This window comes from Anthonomus grandis, chromosome 1 (assembly GCF_022605725.1).
Source record: "Anthonomus grandis grandis chromosome 1, icAntGran1.3, whole genome shotgun sequence".
NCBI classification, from domain to species: Eukaryota; Metazoa; Arthropoda; class Insecta; order Coleoptera; family Curculionidae; genus Anthonomus; species Anthonomus grandis.
The window spans coordinates 40,891,380-40,912,003 of NC_065546.1; the positions used below are offsets into that span (position 1 = coordinate 40,891,380).

General features: G+C 31.9%; 1 protein-coding gene across 2 annotated transcripts in view; it reads left to right on the plus strand.

Annotated features, from left to right (window-relative positions):
- Positions 1 to 20,624, plus strand: part of LOC126737743 (neuropilin and tolloid-like protein 2) — a 622,239-nt gene that overhangs the window by 389,144 nt on the left and 212,471 nt on the right. For both annotated transcript variants that reach the window (XM_050442771.1, XM_050442764.1), the window contains 2 exons: positions 248 to 298; positions 977 to 1,156. In XM_050442771.1, the coding sequence (XP_050298728.1) occupies positions 248 to 298; positions 977 to 1,156 (231 nt within the window). The remainder of the gene's footprint in view (positions 1 to 247; positions 299 to 976; positions 1,157 to 20,624) is intronic.

Sequence of the window (20,624 nt, forward strand, 5' to 3'; positions counted from 1 at the left end):
AGTTTGCAGTATTTTTTTAATTACAGTGAATATTTTTTAAAATTTATTTATGTTTTATTAATATTTGTATAACTGAACTTTTCGGCAAATCTGCAGAATTGTTTTATACTATTGACATAAATAAATATTACAACTTAAGTTAATTTTAATTCATTTATTTATAACCATACTTTTAAATATTAAAGGCTTATAATTTTTAAATAGATAAATTATACATAAAATATCTGATAATTGTTTTCTTTTTCAGTCTCCTACGCTATAAATCTGCCTACAACTTCCTTAGCGCAGTTAGAAACTGGTAAGTGTAATTAAATTTAGGTTCTTAATTTTTATTACATTGGTAACTTCTATTTTGAGACACTAAATTTACCAAAGGGATTTAACAAAGATATTTGCATCTTAGTTTCTTAAAAAAAAATTAATTAAACTTCTCCTGGCTTCTTACTAAAAATTTAGAGTAGCTGTTTCTTTGAAGTATAAATTATAAAATTAGGATTCTGGCAGTCGCTTTTGTGTCTTAGCAATTAACAGAGATTAAACTAAAAAAAAAGAAACTATTTCCAAATAACGAAAAAGCGAGCGAACGGGTCGCGAATTGACGCAAATTTTATAAAGAATTCCTTTTTCTTGTCAGAAAATTAAATTTTCGGCCTTTTTAATTATAACAGCCTCAGAGATGGAAGAAAATCCACGAAAAGTGCCTGGCGGCTTTGTTCAACGAACGCTTCTGAAATTTTTAATTAGGGTACTTTTATTTCTAACAAAAAAACCAAAGAAAAATGTAATAAAGTGCTTTATGGGTTTACGAATGAAAACAATTAATCAGCTTACCAGAAATAATTTTTTTTGAGATTGCCTTGTTTAGTTTGTTGATATAAAAAAAAATAATTGTTTAAAAATAATTTTCGCAAAATGTTTTTAAATATTTGTTATTACAATCAAATCGTATAAAAAATATATTTTTTATTTATTTCAGGTGACATTGAATTTGCCACAACAGAATCACCAGAAATGCCGGAATACATGAATCCTTATCCACTATTGCACCCTTGCCATCGGTTTGCCGATATCACCAATAACGAGTTTTACAGTCCTGCATCTCCCCCAGATGCACCCACTTATCCCAATAATACAAATTGTACACTTGTACTTACAGGCAAGTAACGTATTTAAATGGCGTATTTTATTTTTAGGGTCATTTTTTTACGCATTATACTTTTATTGAATTATTACTTTTTATTGAATTGAGCTTATGTTGTCTTTTAGGGAGCAGTTAGCTTGAAAATATGCATTAGTACTTTTTTTTTAAGAAATTTAGGAAATTATATACGCAAAAACATGTATATACTAATATTTTTTTAGTAGCAATAATGGTTTCCATGAACAAAGAGTCCATTCCTTTTTGAAGGTTTAAACTTTTTTTTCTATACCATCGTTATATTTTGAAAATATAGTTTAGATTTTCTCGAAAATCATATCTTATAATTACTGGATTCTATTCATTATCTTTCGTGGGTACTCGTAATTCGTATTTCTATTCATAATTTAATCCTGGTAGTAATTCAGGGGCACTATCATCCCTTGATATGAGTTCTGGTTATTTCTTACCCTTATAGTAGAACTTGAATCTAATTACCTTGAATAAAGTAATAACCGATTTCAGGAAAACATTTCTCGATATTTTCTTGCCTTTATGAAATAATTGATGGATATTTCTTTCGACCATTTTAAGTGTTGATAAGCGAAAAGCAATAATTAATGCCAGGCAGTCATTTCTCTGTAGTTTGCAGCTAGTGAATGTTATTTCTAAATACCTAATTTTTATCCTAATATAATATAAAAAATAGAATAGAAGAGAATAAAATTTTCGCTCGGTTTTACATGTACTGTAATAAAAAAACATTTTATTTTAGGCAGCAGTTTTATTTTTATAATACTCTGCCACTTTAAAATGATTTTATATATATATTTGGGTATTTACAGTGACCGCCTAAAGTTCCGCATAAATTCGATAAAAATTAGAGACATGATTTTTTGAGAAAACGCTCGGACTCGTCGATTTTTATTTTAAGTTGCGCACTATTTCACATAAATTTTTGTATACAGGGTGGAAGAAAAAGAATTTGACGTCATCGGTCATTTTTTTAAATAAAATGCTATATTTTTTATTGCATTTATGAAATATAGGCGAAATTCGAAGCAGGTTTCGTATAACACACCTTATCCCAAAACTCAACTGTTTCAGAAATATTTACACTTAACCAACAAGAAAGCAAGTAAGTACGTCTATTTACAATTTAAGATAAAATGGAGGATAAAATGTTATAAACTGTGAAAACTCTTAATAGTGTATCAAGTGTTCAAACTGATCCCCATTTACTTCTTGGCAGAAAGCAAGACGGTTTACAAACTCATGTAAAACACTATCAATTTTGGGTGATATACGTCTTATTTCATATCTAATTCTATTTTTCAAATCTTCTACGTTGTTTGGCTTCTCAATATAAATTTTACTTTTTAGGTACCCGCATAGAAAATAGTCGCAGGGATTTAGGTCTGGTGACCTGGCCGGCCACTCTATTGGCCCTCTTCGTCCTATCCATCTTCCTGGTAACACTGTATCCAAGGAATTACGGACATCTCGAAAGAAATGTGGCGGGCGGTGCGCCGTCTTGCTGAAACCACAAATTATCTGTCGGGACAGCAGGGTCTTGTTCGTCTGGGTATAGGGCAGCCAAAGCAGGGATAAGATCTTCTTGAAGAAAATTCAAATAGCGTTGTCCTGTTAAGTTTTCTTCGAAAAAGTGTGCCCCTATTACTTTATTTTCCACGATACCAGCCCAAACATTAATAGATTTACGGTACTGTGTATGAGCCTCAGTTGCCCAGTGTGGATTTGACACTGACCAGTAACGACAATTTTGCCGATTTACGACACTGCTTAAACAAAAAGTTGCTTCATCCGAAAACAAAACTCGTAACACAAACTGACGGTTATTATTGCAAATGTTCATCATTCGCTCGCAAAATTGGTTTTTCGATCAGGATCGTCCTCATTTAATTCGTGTGTTAGTATAATTTTATAAGGGTGGTATTCATTTGCTTTTAAGATGCGTCTTACTGACGTTCCGGCTATATTATTATCAACTGAAATTTGTGAAGTTGCATTGTTTGGATTTTCTTCCACGGAGAGCAGAACGTTTAATTTTGTTTCTTCAGAAATTTTTGGACGACCTGATCTTGGCAAATCCCTGACATGACCTGAAGTTATGAATTTGTGCTTTATTCTACTAACTGTTGACTGAGAAATAGGATGGTTTGGGTATTTGGCATTAAACAGTTCACTTACTTCTTTTTGCGTGCGTACTCGATCCCCGTACCCTAGCATCATCAAAATTTTAATTTGTTGGGTTTCCGTTAAATTAGCCATAATTTATTCTGATAAAAACTATTAATTTTCGAGCTGACAGTGACATTCGAAAATGGAGATTCTTTACAAGTGCAACCATGGAAATAGAAACAATTGACAGTGTTTATAACATTATTTTTATCCTCGATTTTACCTTAGTTTGTAAATAGACGTACTTATTTGTTTTCTTGTTATTTAAATGTAATTATTTTGGAAACAGTTGAGTTTTGAGATAAGGTGTGTTATACAAAACTTACTTGGAATTTTGCCTATATTTCAAAAATGCTATAAAAAATATAGCATTCCATTTAAAAAAATGACCGATGACGTCATATTTTTTTTGTTCCACCCTGTATACAAAGATGTATGTGAAAAATGCGCAACTTAAAATAAAAATCGACGGGTCCGAGCGTTTTCTCAAAAAATCATGTCTCTAATTTTTATCGAATTTATACGGAACTTTAGGCACTGTATATATCTTACTCTTAGAGCTGAATATAAGCCCAATTGCCTAGAATAATTTAATACTTTTCTCTAGGTACCTAGTAATTTCTGCGTAGTTTTCTGCCCTTGAACGTGATTTTCAGATAGGTTCTAGGCTCATAGTACAAATTCTCAAATTGCCCAAATGTAATTAATTACCAGTCTTTTTATGAAAATAATTTTTATAAATTGTTACTCTTGTCGCAGAATGTAAACTTCGTTGCCTGGTAGTAATAAATAGGAAGTAATAACTGATTCGAGGCAGTTTCCTGCCATTGGCCATGATTTCCAGTTAGGTCCTAGACTGATTTAGTTCCAGATTCTTGTAAAATATTTGTATAATTATTTTGCAGCAAATCTTCGTGATGCTAGCTTATGTTAATGGAAGCTATATACCTTTTTAGATTTCTGAAATAGCTCATTCAATAAATCTATACGTAGGGAAAGTTGTTGCAAATTAAGCAGGGTCGCAATCTTAGTTAAAATTCTTATTGGATAGTTCATTGCTTCCTCTTTAAAGAGCATAATTTGGGTACATCGCAGCCATTTATGCTAATTGCCTTTTGAATTTCAATTTTAGAAATAAACTGGTCTTTATACTGTTAAAATTCAAAAGCTGATTGCTATAAAGCCGGCCGCACAGGCGCACATTGGGACGCAGGTAACACAGGCGATGCAGCGCAGGGCAGTGCAGGTTTCTGTATTCACTTAATTTAAATAGACCCGCGCAAATTGGAACGCAGAGTAGGGTAGCACAGAACTGCGTTAAAATAAATCTGCCTAGCGCAGTCTCCCGGACACAGTTTTCTGTGCCACGTGGTTCATAGTTTTTGGTTAGCGGTACTTTTTTTGAGGTTATATTCGAAATGAATGAACAATTAATTGAATTGGTAAGGAGGCATACAATTCTTTATGATACCAACGATCCCAATTATTTAAAAGGAAAATTAAAGGATGAATTATGGAAAGATATAGGAAAAGAACTTAATTTGAAAAGCGGTAAGTTAAACAAATATGTTATATTAATTAAAGCTGTATATTAATTAAAGTTAGACAGGGGTCGACAAAGTTTGGCTACAAAATTATAAGTAGGTAGGTATATCAAAACAATACATTACTACGTCAGATTAATATTAAAATTTTCCTTGTAAAACACTTTTTTCTGTCTTGTATTTGTCCTTCAGTATTAAAATATTGCGTAAATTTTTGTCTTATTAGAAAAGCGTTTGATGAACTTCGGGTATTACAGTTTCGCAATGAAAGTAGCTGATTTGTAGGCATTTCAGCATCGGTTCCTTCCATGTTGCTACATGCTTCTTTACACCCTCTTAAATAATTGTGCAGGACGCAAGCTGCTTTTGTAACATTCACAACGCTTTCAACTTTAATTTCAAGAGGTCTTCTGAATACACGAAACCGAGAAGCGAGAATTCCGAAGGCACATTCAATACATTGACGAGCTCGTGACAGCCTGTAGTTAAAAATTTTATTTTCGTGATTATCAGTAACACTTCGTCTCGGATAGGGGCGCATCACCCACAAAAACGTATGGTAAAGGCACCTCAGCTGTACCAAATAAAGTCGGTTATGGAAGAGCCAAAGTTTGTCTGATCAGTTTCTTCCCAAGTGGGCTGCTTGAGAAAATGTTACCATCGCTGAATCTCTCCATCGACCCCACATCAATCGTAATGAATATCGTAGATTATAAATATATGTACTTTTGTGTTTTACCTCATTCTTACTTGTTCTGTCAATAGTAACGTAAATCCGTATCTGTAATTTTTCTTCAATAAAATTTGTTTTTAAAAAGAAGTTGTGCCGATCCCTTTATCTAACTAGCGTGTTAAAAATAGCAACAATTAGAATAGAGTCGCCTTAAGCTTGTCGCTCAAGTGCATTGAGGGTCTTACCAACACTTCGTGGAGACTAGGAAAACATTATATTATTACTTACCTGAATTATAGTATTTTGCTGCTGAGTAAGAACTTTTAACTTTCGTTTAAAGAAATCCAACGGCTTATCAGCTTCTTTTTGATGCTTGGTTGTAAGATGCCGCATAAGCTTTGACGGTTTTATTTACGCGCGCAGGGCTCTTACCGTCGCCGCAACGACAATGCGGTGTGGCAACATCCAGTCGCACAGTATTGCAACTTATAGGGAAATCAGGACAAAAATCATTATCACTAGATAAAAGTTAAACTAACCACTTTTAAATTTTTATTTATACATGGACACTTTAAACAATAATATTTAATCATATTTTAAACAAAAAAGTGCATTGGTGTCTCTATACAGGGTGAAAAAAATCAGGACAAAAATCATTATTCAACTATAAGTTAAATTAACCATTTTTTTGGTTTTATTTATACATGGACACTTTTACCAACAACCTATCAAATTATAGTTTGAATAGGAATTGATGTATTTATACAGGGTGAAACAAATCAAGACAAAAATCATTATCTAATTAAGAGTTAAAGTAACCAATTTTTTGGTTTTATTTATATATGAATACTTTTACCAACAACCTATCAAATTATACATAGTTTGAATAGAAATTGGTGTCTTTATACAGGTTAAAAAAAAGAAGTTTTTTACAACACTAAACATCTTTGGGTACATTATCATTTTCTAAAAGTAACGAATCTGTTTCTATATGGTCATTTAAATATTCTACAATATCCATATCCCACGTTATGGGTTTGTTTTGTTTTTTTGACAGATTTCTAAGATAAGCCAAGTTAGGGTCGGAAGTTATCAAAAGGGTTCTAATGAGGTCTGTATTGCTTTGAATTCTCGATACTTTTCGTGTGTGATGTAAACGAATTTTTCTAAATTCCTTGTGTCTAGCTTCGAGAGCATCTTCTGCCAGCTGCCCTACAGGGAGTTCAAAAAAGCTATAATAATTTCGCAACCGTGCGTCAAAATTTTATGAACAGTACTGGGCATGTAGTACCATTCATAAAAATTTAAATAAATGCTCCTAGTATCAATAAGTCAGGACTGAAATTTAGGTACGTTAGTCTTAGAACCTGAAGAAAGTACTCTTAAAATTAATTGAAAGTTTTTAATTAGAGTTGAGTCGATACCTGTTATTTCAGAGCTAATTTCTAGGTTTTTAAAAAATGTCCTGGCATTATTACCATCATTTGTAGAACCATACCTGGGCTTTGGCTTATCGACAATTAATCCCAATTTGTCTTTAAATTCTAACTGAATTCTCTTTTTTGTATTTTCAAAAATTTCCTTACTTTCACCACCTTTTACTTGCCACGTTTTTAATTGTAAGCGATAGGCGATGTGCAATACACACTCAAAAAAACGAATCCAGCAATGAAGTGTCGATAGGCCAAAGCGATAGTTTTCAGCATTTGGTGTTCTTTGAAGCACTGAGTCCTGGTTCATTTGCCTTGGTGTGACTCCACAAATAATGCACCTGGATGTAGAACAGGTTTCTGAAAGGATATTGGCCACACTACCGTCAAACATAGTAAATAACATTTCGTAAGAAACATGTATTCATCTGTTAACAAACTCTCTTCAAATTTTTGCTTATAAAGACTATGCCCCGAGCTACCGTCAAACCCCCATTTGCAAATTAATTTAAAATATTTGTCAGAATGTATCATATTATCCTGAATTTTTAAAATACCCTCTGCAGTTTTATTTAGAAGCTCTTGAAGATTAACTTCAGCTGAAGTGTCAGTCACAATAATTTGCGAGGATAAAAATGTTTTTTTACATTCAAATAGAGTGCGATAGCTCGGAAAACAGTTTGTATGCAAAGAATTAATCTTAGAACGCAGTATGTTATATCTCTCAACCGAAAGGTTTAGGTCGTGGTAAAGTGCTAAGGCGTCTTCAGGTGTTAATTTTTTTGCCTCTGAAGGAATTTCCTTTCGTTGAGAATTAATCCTCTCTGCCGCAAAACATATTTCTTCTGGCGTATAATTTGTCTACAACTCTTGTACTCTGCGCAATTTGGTTCTTTTTGATGCAGCTTCAATAGGCACATGCGGTCTTCCACGACTAGGTCTTGGTTGAGGATCCACTTCCATATCAGTTGCTTCAGTTGGAATATTTGGTTGAAGATAGGGTAAATGAAGAGTGCTTTGTAACCATGTCGAATGTTTTCTAAGAAAAGCATCTCGGCGTCTTCCACATTTGTTCCACATTCTTTCTAACGAAACAGAAAATAGCTTGCTCCTATTTAGCAGCTTTGCTTCAAGGTCAGTTGAACATAAGTTTTAATTATTTCCATTATTCCTGATGCCTTTTTATTTTTTTCGCAACTTAGCCATTTTTCATACAGGATTGTATTAGGTATGGTTTTTTCTAAAAAACAAAAATTCCGCATTATTCCGCAAAAAGTGATGGGTGTCATTTAAAAGCAAACACTTTGGAGGATTGATCCTAAAAATTGTATGAAACAACTTTAAACTACTTTTTGTAAATCTTGCTGAAAGTGAGAAAAAGGGTATTTTAACACTTTTAATTATATATCTGCAAAAGGCTTTACATGAAAATGATAACTTACCTTCGAAAATGTTGTTCATACTTAAGTGAACAAATTAAAAATATATTAACTTTAAAACACTAGTGCACACTACAACAATTTTATTTTAAACTAAACTTCTAAAAATAACCACAAATCTTTTCGGTATAAAATGTTTTTATTATCCAAAAATTTTTGAATAAAAAAAGTTAAGGGTACCTGCCTTATCTTACTCGGGTATTTTGCTAAACATAACACCAAGAATGTTTTAAAAATTAAATGCTTTATTTGTGCATTTTTGTCCATTGGTTGCAACACTGTGCGTCGCCGACGTAGTTTGACCCGCGTGAATAAACTAAATGTACCAAAATAGGAAAAAATCATTACCTAACGTATGTAGTCTTTTAATTAAATTATATGTTTGGCTTTCTATGACACAAGAGGGTCGCCGGAAAATTTCAACCTTTAAAGGGGTCGCGAAATCAAAAAGATTAAAAAACACTGGCTTGGACGATAATAAAACCAAGTAGACCAAATTAATAATGACATGATCAGTTATGCTTAGGGCCGGCTAATCAATTGTAAATTCTTATGTTTTTTACCACTATCATTATTATAGTTACTTTGTGATGGATAATAAATTTAACTCATGTATTTATTTATGTCGCATGTAGCACATAGACCGCAACTACTTTTTCACTTTTATGTTCGAGAAATATTATTTCATCATAATATTTTTGGATTCGATTGTTAAAAAACATATAAGCACCAAACAATATTATTTAAGAAATAATATATATATGAAAGATATAAGATATATATGAAAAATATTTTTTATATTTTATAATTTAATTTATAAAATATAAAAAATTACCCATTTTTAATAAAATATTTTTCTATAAAAATTTTTCCAACATAACTTTTTATCTTTTATATAAAATTTTATTTCTACCTAAAACATCTCACGTTCTTATTATTTCTTTCGTAATTTGACTCTACATAAGACAACCCCAATTTAAAATAAAGTCTCCATTAAAATTGAGTCTGGCATTGATGCCTAAAAATAGCATTTTTTAATTTTTCCAGAACTTTAGTATTATAAAATTACATATAACATAAACTTAAAACCATTTTTAATAAATAACAAAATATCATTCAAATTAAATTTAATGAAATATAATGTTTTACTCGGCCATCTTCTTGTGTTTTCGTTAATAGTTTAGTCTTCTCTGCAGCAAACTTTTTGTCCTAACTAAAGGCTCGCTCCAGATGCTAATTAGTTTTGGGACTTAGGGATAATATAATTGGGTCAAGAATTTAGAGGAAATTAATCATAAGTGAAGGATAACTCCCGAATATTACGTAAGTAATTAATTGATATAAAATGCCTAAAAGTCACTAGATTAATGTGATTCTTATATTGTATGTACCAATTCTGTACATTTATCCCAAATCCCAAATCTCATGGCTGTTAAACCTTATATTTTGGTGAATGGAAAATATAAGACATGCATTCATTTAGACATACACAGGATTCCTTTAATACAACGAACTCAAATTAAACTTAAAATTAAGTAAAACTATGCGAAATATTAATTTACAAACAAAGTCGGTTTACTACGAGTGCAATTAACTTAAAAGATACTTATGTAGAAGTAAAAAAAAGATGCAAATGTGTTAAGGTATTTACATAATTGTGCTTCTTGCAACATACAGAAAACCAGCGGATGATAATATGTGGAAAAAGTGAAAAAAAAACACTATTTCCATTTTTTTTATTCAATTTTTTATTCAAATTTGATTGTCTACGATTTCTCACAAATTTTCTACCGATGACTGAGGTGCCCACTTCAAAAATTTAATGTGATTTTTCGTAAATCATTGCTTTACAATTTTGGCGGTATGTTTAGGATTATTGTCATGTTGGAATATGAACTTTAACGGCATTTTTCATTCTGTATATGGGGCAATATATCATTTTTAGGAATGTTTCGATCCTCGAATTGATTCATTTTCCCGCAAATTTTATATTTATAATGGTCCCATACCATATGAAGGAAATCAACTCCACACCAGTATATTACTTTTTTCATGCGTTACTAACGGGTTAACATATTTACGTATCCACATCACACCATTGCTACCGAAAATGCAAAATTTTAATTCGTCGGAAAAGTTTTTTTTAACTTTTTTCAGTCTTTGGCTGTCCAGTTATGATAAAAAGTTGCAAAAAGTAACCTAATGTCTCTATTTTTTTTGTAAAGTAAAGGTTCTTGTTCGTGAGAGCAGGCAAGTGCCTTCCAGTTTAGCCAAAATGTATGGATCATTTTGACATCCTAGAAACACTTTGACTTATCTTCTTTATACGCCGGTCTAGTTTCTTAGGGGTTTTTTCTGTGGCGGCCACCTCTTTTTAGGTTTACTACATTACCACGAATTCGATATTTCTTAATAGTCTTTGAAACGACATATTTTTCGACAGAAAATTGCTTTGCAATATTGATTTGAAAGTTACCTGCTTTATACGCATTTATAATGCGTTCTATCGGATCAATGATAATAATTTCACGAGGCATACTTAAATAAGAAGGAATGCAAAAGTATTATAAACTTAATATATTAATATTAAATCATAAACATATTTAAACTCTTAAGAAGTCGATCTAAGGGGCTAATAAAACGTGATTTTAATAACTATATATCCTTTTTAGAGGACGAAATATCAACGAATAATAAAATTTTCTGGAAACTTGTATCTGTTAAGAGGGGAAATTCTGGCTTACCTTCAGTTATGAAATATAATAATATTGTAGCCTCCACCTCAAAAAAAATTAGCGATTTATTCTCAGAGTATTTTAAATCAGTTTTTGTAGCGCCAAGTGTATCAAATAATCACGTTTCCAATGTAATTCCTATATATAAGAACGGACAAAAAAATATTAGCTCCAACTACCGTCCAATAAGTAAGCTCAGTATATTTGCAAAATTATTTGAAAAACTTTTAGATACATATTTTTTTAAGTTGGTGAAAGGACAATTGATTTTTGAACAACATGGGTTTTTTGCAAACCGTTCTGTAAACAGCAATTCTCTCACCTATCTTGAATTTTTAAAGAAAAATATGGACAAACGTATTCAGGTTGATAGCGTCTACACAGACTTCAGCAAGGCCTTCGATAAAATTAACATTTCAATTTTGCTAAAAAAACTAGCTTTGGTAGGGGTGGGTGGTTTTCTTTTAAAATGGGTTGAATCTTACCTCTCAAATCGAAGGTTCACAGACTGCATAAACGGCGTAAACTCCGAAATAGTTAATGTAACGTCGGGGGTGCCCCAAGGATCTCATTTGGGCCCCCTTTTTTTCATAATATTTATAAATGATATATTTAAATGTTTTAAACACTCGGAGTTGCAGATGATCCTAAATTCTTTAGAGCTATAAAATCACACGAAGACTGCCAGCTCCTGCAAGAGGATATAGAAAGCCTTGTTGAATACTGTCGGATCAATTGCCTTTTTTTAAATATTGAAAAATGTCAGTTTATTTCATTTACTAAAAACAAATTAAAAATCCAATTTAATTATAATATAAATAATGTTGATCTTAAAAGGGCTCAAGATGTGAAGGATTTGGGAATCATTTTTGACGAGAAGTTACTTTTTGATAAATATATTAATACCTTAGTGTTAAGTGCGTATAAAATGTTAGGGTTTATTAATAGGCAGGCTAAAATTTTGAAATCCTCTAGATCCTATATTTTTTTGTATTATGCATTTGTTTATAGCAAGCTTAATTTTGGGTGTGTTGTTTGGAATCCGATTTACTCAATTTATAAAGATAGATTGGAATCTGTGCAGAACAAATTTTTAAAGTGTCTTTATTATAGGGATAATTTAAATAGTTCTACTAATGACTTAGGTGATATAAGGAAACATTTTGGTATACTTACTCTTGACAACAGAAGAAAAATTTCAGACCCTATTTTTGCATAAACTGTTGAATAATAAAGTAAATTGTCCATGTTTGATGCAGGGGTTGAGGTTTAATGTTCCATCATGGCAGTTAAGACTTAGTGATCTTTTTAATTTACCTTTCAGAAATACTAACAGTTGTCAGTCATCTCCACTGTGTAGAATGATGAGATGAATTTAACTTTAGTGTTTGCAAGTTTATATTTGCTTCTATATTTATGAGTGGATACTGTAGTGGGTTTACCTGTTTGTATCCTTAAGAAAATAAATAAAATAAAAAATAAAATAAAATAAAATAAAATAAAATAAAATATTATACTTTTTAAAAAGTTACTTCAATTTTGTCCGACAAAATTCTCAGCATATTTTGGAATGAAAGATAAACGATTTGCTGGTCAAACTAAACGTAAACACATTTGTCTGAGCTAAACTGTTGCAAAAATAAAATATATTTTAATATGGAATTGAAAATATGGGTTAACCAATAGGTTTTTAATAGTTTAAATTTTCTCCGGTACTGTATATACAGTGTGTCCTAGGATGAGGACTCCTAAGATGAGGCAAAGTTAAATTTTGAGTCTGAAAGAAAATGGAGGCAAAGAGTAATAAACCTAATGTAATTTTTTTGAATAGTGAGTACCGTATAGTGATTATGTGTCTACGTCATTATTAAATCGTGTATAAAATCGCTATTTTAACTAATATAAAATCAAAAACAATTTTTAAATTACATATTAGTGCGTAACTACAATTATCACCTACACTAGGAGACAAAATGGCTCCTAGAATACCGATTGATCTGAAAAATGCTATAAGAAAACTTTTTGCGTACTACGTACTAGAAAGTATTATTTTATCGATAACATACAAAGCAAGGTCTATAGTATGCAACAAAAGGTAAATAATTTATGTAATGTTACCTGAATAAAACCCGAACTATCCAAGCAAAGTGGATAAAGTCCAAAATATCGTTGTATTCTAGATTTACCCGGTTCATACTAGTCTTTCCCAATATTTTTTAGATAATACAGCATGGTGCAATATTTAGGCAGTTCAGTTCCAGATAGCGCAAGAAAATAAGTGGCTTCGCATTTTAAGACGCGATTTAATGAAATGCTTTTTGAATTGATGTCACATAAAGACTTAAATACATCTTGTATGAGCTCTATACGGTATAGTGAGTTTTTGGAGTCTGTAAAAGTGGCGAAGGAAGCAAAATGTAAATCGGCTTTACAGTATCGTCGATTGAAAAAATTTGACGTTTTTGTATAATATGCTAGAGTTAAAAGACTTATTGGTCCTACATGAGACTCACGTGGCTATCGGACATAACGGAAAGTACCGTATGTTAAATGCAGTAAATAAAAAGTATAAAAATATAATGCAGGACATAATCATAATATACCTCAATCTGTGTGTTGCATGTCAAAGGAAACGAAAATCTATTAAAACGGGTCTTGTTGTCAAGCCCATGGTGTTTTCAGAAATGAATAGTCGATGCCAAGTTGACTTGATTGACATGCAGTTAAAATATCAAGTAATCTTCTATACATATTTTCCTTATTTAGGAAACATAATATTTAAGTAGTTCGTGATTTATTGTGTCGCAGGCTTCTAAGTAATCCAGGAGTATGAGGATACTCTCCAATAGTTATATTCCCTTATGTCAGGAAAAATAAATAATGGTGATGTCCCCCGACGGTCTTTCTGTATTTATCGGTTTCAAGTATTTGTACCTTTGTGCTGTTGCAAGAGTTTCAGTATCATGAGTTAATTTGTAAATAAGTTGAGAAATCGCATGGAGTTAGTCGAATAGGGCCTAGAACTGGTTGAGGCCTAATAAATGTTTTTTAATATCTGATTATGTTCCTATATCAAATTTTTGTCGTCAAAAATCTATACATGGAGGAACAATCTATACATTGGCTAGGCAAACAATTGAAACGATTTTTTGTAATAATGATAAGTATGATAATCTCCTGTTAGAGAATGTTTTTGAATTCTCTCTTTCTTTTTGTAAGCGTTTTAATTTATATATTCTTTGTGTTTATAGGCCACCTACAGGAGATATTGCGATATTTTTGGACAAATTTGATTCTCTTTTATCCCAGTTGTCCCTACACTCTAAGGTTATATTAGCTGGTGACTTTAATATCAACTACACTGATGAAACCTTGCCACGTACTTCTCTTTTAAGTATTTTAAATTCTTACGACTTGAAAATGCACGTTCGTTCTCCCACACGAATAACTTCTTCATCTGCAACTACAATTGACTATTTCTGTACATATTTTGATGACGTTTTATGCACAGTACTCCCATCTGGTATTTCCGACCATGAAGCTATTCTTGCTAAAATGCCATATAATACTTATTATTATATGGGAAGAATTTTCAGCAGGAGAAATTTCAATGCTTTTTCTGTTGCTACAGCTTGGGTAAATTGGAAAGCACTTGAAACGGCTTCTGACCCACTTACTTTATTTTTTCAAGTTCTTTGTGATAAGATCAATCAGTGCTTTCTTAAAATGAGGCTTAAAACTAAGAAATGAAAACCATGGGTTATAAGAGGCCTTAGAATTTCAGCTAAAAACCTCCGTTTTTTGACTAAATTCTGCAAATATACCACAAATGAAAATATCCTTGTATATCATCAGAAATACCGTAGTCTGTACAGAAAGACAATTATTAAAGCAGCAAAATCTAATTATTATAGGGATCGCTTAAATATGTCATCAAATAGGCAAAGAGAGTGATGGTCGATTAATAATGATTTTAGACATTGCCATAGAAAAGTATCTGAACCGGAGTTAAGACCTGACATTTTAAACGACTATTATTGTGATATACCTAATATCTTCCTCAAGGGCATTCGTAGTAACATTGATCCCTTACACTATCTTCAACAAGTGTCGGTTGAGCATTCACTATTCTTTCATCCTGTCGATCTTACCGAAGTAAAATATGAAATCAAACGCCTAAAAAAAAATAAATCATCTAGAGCTGATGGGATATTTTCGAGGTTGTTACTCTTTTTGCCTGATTCAGCCTTAAATGCTTTAGTTTCTGCCATAAACAATTCTTTACATATTGGCATTTTTCCTTCATGTTTAAAAGAGGCAGTGGTTATCCCTTTTCATAAGGGTGGAGAATTGGATCAGCCTTGTAATTTACGTCCCATTTCTATTTTGTCTACCCTCTCTAAGATAGTTAAAAAACTTGCAAAAAGCAGAATTTTGTCCTTTTTACATCATAACGGCATTTTGTCTGCAAATCAGTTTGGATTTCAAGCCGGTAAAGGGATTCATGATGCTGTTTTTAGCTTTTTGGAGAGCGTCTATGTGTCCTTGAATTCTGGAGAGTCATCGGCGGCAGTGTTTTGTGATCTAGCCAAAGCATTTGACTGTGTGGATCATGGAAAACTGTTATCTAAGCTCGATAAATATGGTTTTAGGGGCGTAGCGTTGCGATGGCTTGAGTCCTATCTATCAAATCGTACTCAGAAGATTACAGTGTTTGGGCATTTGTCTGCTTCTAGATCCCTAAAATGCGGCGTTCCCCAGGGTTCAGTGTTAGGACCACTGTTATTTTTACTGTATGTGGATGACTTGAGTTCATTGAAACTGCAGGGCAAGGTGCTTAGTGTTCAGTTTGCTTAGGATACCACCACACTATGGAGCCTTAAAAAATCTGATTATATTAAGACTTGTATCCTTGAAGACCTTCAGATTTTATCAGGGTGGTGTGCTTCCAACAGGATCGTGTTTAATGTAAGAAAGACGTCTATTATGGGGTTTAAGTGCGATGTTCAGGGTCTGATGTTTGACGAAAATTCCCTCTTGCAAAATAAAGAGTGCTGCAAGTTTCTAGAAATTACCATTGATGGTCGCCTTCGGTTTGAAGATCATATTTTACATTTAGCTGGGAAATTATCTTCTGGATGTTTTGCAGTAAGAATGGCAAAACAAGAGTTGGGAGGGGTGGTTGCACGTTCTGTGTACTTTTCACTTATTGAATCTCATATTCGGTATGGCTTGCCTTTTTGGGGTTTAACCAATAAGGGGCTACTTAATATTGTCTTTGTTATTCAGAAAAAAAGCAGTTAGATACCTGTGTTCCGCTAAGTCAAGAGATTTTTGCAAATCCCTCTTCATTTCTGAAAAACTCTTTTTTTCACTCTTTATCTTAGAAACAGCTGCTCTTATTCACAAAATTCCCAAACTACCCTCTGACACTGGCCATTTGACTCGTCGTGTAAATGATGTTCCCCTACCTATTTCTACATCTTCCCTTACTAAAAACTCATTAATTTACATAAGTAAAAAAATTTACAATCATGTTCCTCTATGTGTTAGACATATATCGGATGTTAAGAAATTTAAAAGATAATTAAAGACGCTTTTATTGGCTAAGGCATATTATAACCTGGATGACTTTTTTAATGATAGGTTTTAACCTTGGACATATTGGAAAGCTTTTTTTTTCCTTTTTTCTTCTCTGGTTTTGTCAACAAGTTTACTTTTATTTAGAAATTGATTGTTTTATTTAGTTATCTTTAATTCAAGTATGTTCAAAAAGTTTTGTCTCTTGTGTTGATAATTTTATTCATTGTTTTGTCAATTTTTGAAATTGTATTTTTTTTGTTTTTTTTAGCTTGTAGGATGCTTGTAAACAAGATTATTCTTACGTAATATAGCACATTTTCTTTCTTTCTTTCTTTCTTTCTTTCTGGAAAGCTTTCAAAAGTACAAATTAATATAAGGTATACACGTTAATATTTTCGTGACGTCGACGTCAGGACGCTCTTTTGTGTATGCATAATTGAAACTAATAGATTTTTATTTGTGCCTGTGTGGTGTTGTGTGCTGCTATAGTAAAAAGTAAGTTTGCAATCTCAGAAGACAGTTATACACCCTCGTAACCTGTACAAAATCGACCTGTGAAAGTTGTCAAAGTACCGAAGAATTTATCGCTGGAGGAAAAAGTAGGATTTAAAAACAGGCCAATAAGGTTAGCGATGAAAAGTATTCTTTTACGTGGGAAGAAATATCACCGATTGATCCTGTCCGTAAAAATATTTCTACGAATGAATGTCTCTGACTTTAGGCTTATCGACCTCACAAAACGTTTTCATGAACTATACGGTATTGATATTCGAACTATAGGATCAGTATTTAAAAACGCGGCAACATTTTGAAGTTCTGAGCGCTAACTTAATTGAATATTTTGGGCAAAACTTAGCTTTAATAAATAAACTTTCATAGAACTTACCGGAACGTGACAAAAATTAACATTATTGCCAGGAGTATAATTAACCCAGGTCTTAGACCACTACCTTTTAGCAATAAGTGTTTAGATGAATGATTATATTGATATTTTTACGCGGAAATGACTATGCGTCAAAAGAACAGATGTTTAAGATGTTCTTCTTCCCTGGCTTCTTTTCCCTCTTATTTTCCCTGCATTATGTTTTATAGTAACGCATATTAAGGTCTTAAAATTAATATTAAGAAAGCAAGTTACTCTAATGTAAGGTCTAATATAGTTAATCCAGGTGTAAGTAATGAGTGTAGTATTTGCAGAGTAAACGAGATCATATGGAAAAAGATTGTTGGAGAAAAAAAATATTCATTTTATCACGCCAATAATTTGTTTTACAAAAAAGTTTTTATTAATTTAAATAAAATGTACGGGCTTGTTGACACGGGAAGTGAATGCTTTTTAATTAGAGAATTTGTTGTCAAAAAATGCGAGTTGTTAGTTAGATTGGCAAAGTTTAGCTAGTAAAATAATAGAAAGTAAAAAGATTGTCGATATTTTATTAAGCATAGATGATGTAGAAATTACAGAACAAATGTTGATAGTTCCAGATTCGGTTGTTGTCCTGCGCAAGTATTAATTGGAAATAGTGTACTGCATAGACAAATTATTAGTTTTGCCAAGATTGGACTTGAAACTAAACTGTTCTATATACAGGGTGTTTAAAAGGTGAGTAGCCAAACGAAAACGGAGAATAGGGGAGGTTACTGGCTATTTAAAACGCATAGTATTTTTTTGTTTTTCCTCAAATTTAAGGAGTAATATATTTTTTCCTTTTTTTATTAGATTTTCCCCGTTTTTTTAATTTAACCTTCAATTTTTTTTTAATTTTTGGCCAAAATGGCGCACAATTAATTTTATTTTAAACACTAATGTTGTCTCATTTAGATTTAGGTAATAACTGAGAAAAATATTTGAAAAGAAAGTAATAGTGGAGTAACAAACTTCCTCAAATCAATAGAAAAAAAATGTTACGTCAACTTTACAATGGAAAAAATAATAACAAAAAAAAGTTGTGGGGTTTTAAAATGTGTTGAAAAACTTCTCTAGTTAATAGTCCTTCTAACGATATGCCACTTGTAATAAAAATAATTAGGTAACTTACGAACAACAAATAAGTTTGTCTTTAAGGACGCGTGAACCAATTTCTTGAAAGCAACCTAATTGAGCAGGTGAGAGGATAGAAGACAAAAATTAAGTTAAGTCAAGTTATTTTGGATGAGCTCTTAGAACACAATATTACTCAAGAGTCTAACTAATCTAACGGGCATAACTAACCTATGCATGCCCTGTAGTTCTAATTCCTAAGCCTGATGTTGTCTGCTATCGACTTTACAAAGTTAAACAGTATAACGAGAGAAGACCAAATTGACAAACTGAGATATTTTGAAATGTTTACATCTTTGGATTTATTTTCTGGGTACTACCAAATTCCAGAGGCTAAAGATTCAATCGAAAAAACTGCATTGATTGATCCGAAAGGAAAATTTGATTTCTTGCGAATGAGTTTTTGTTTGTGGAAGGCTCCATTTATTTTTCAACAAATGATGAATCAAATCTTACCAGAACTACTACCCAGGATGGCAATTGGATACATTGATGACGTCTCAGTACCCGCAGAAAGTCAAGAATATTCTTTGGAAGAATTAAGAAAAGTTCTTAGTTTATTTAGAAAATATAATCTTACCTTACAACTGAAAAAATGTAAATTTTGTATGGAAGAGCTTAATCATTGGGGAAGAGAATTATCTCATGTCGAGGTGCGTGCTGATAATGTAAAAATACAAGCTTTAATTAATTTACATGAACCAAAGAATAAGGAGTTACAGAGATTTTTGGGATACTTCCGGAAGTTTGTGAAAATTATGCACAAATTATCAGTTAATTTACAAAACTTTTGCAGCAAAATGCAAATTGGATATGGACTTCAATCCAAACAAAAGCAATAGAGCAAGTAGAAGAAATTATAATATCAAGGCCAGTCTTAAAAACATAAGATCTAGATAGAAATATAGTAATGTTTGAAATTGAAACCCTGGCAGTTGTGTTTGCGCTAAGACATTTTTGAGTATATCTATTAGGAAAACAGTTTAAGGTATTATACACTGATTCTTCTGCAATAAGAGCTTGCAGTACAAAGCGAAATCTACTACTGCGGATAGAAAGATGGTGGTTGAAACTGCAAGAGTTTACCCTGGAGGTATATTATCAGCCTGTTGATTAAATGAAACATTTTGCTTGTTTAAGCCGTGATATTGGTGAACAGAACTACAGTGTAAATGCCATAGACAATTTAACGGAAGAAGAATGAGTAATAGCAGTACAACCGCTAGACGATGAAATTGTGCGGATAATTCATATTTTATATTTAGAAAACAAAACAGAGAACAAAAATTATTTTTATAATTTGGTTATTTACATCCAATTCCAAAATCCAACGTGCCATTTAAAACAACTGATATATACTATTTAGGGCCGTTAATAATAACGGCAAGTGGAAAAACTCATTTATTGGTAATTGCTAATGGGTTTACAAAGTTTGGTTTTATAGAAGCTGTGAAATTTACGGAAGTAGAACACGTACTTAAGGCACTTGAAAATTTTATATATCTTTTCGGTGTCCCCAAAAGGACCAATCTGATAGAGGTTCTTATCTTAGGTCAAAAACAATTTACACTTTCTGCAATAATGTGGGTATTAACCCTTAAGTACGGACACTTGTTTTTCGAACAGTAATACTGACAGGGAGTCTCGTAGACTCTTGTCAATATATATATATATATATATAAATAAAAACTATAACAAAAGCCTGAATGTCATATTTATACATTATTACATCAAAAACGTTTACCATACGTTTATTGAAAATACATATTTGTATAATATTTACGAAAAACTAACAAAAAAACTAACAAATTTTCAATTTCCAAAACATAATACAACTTA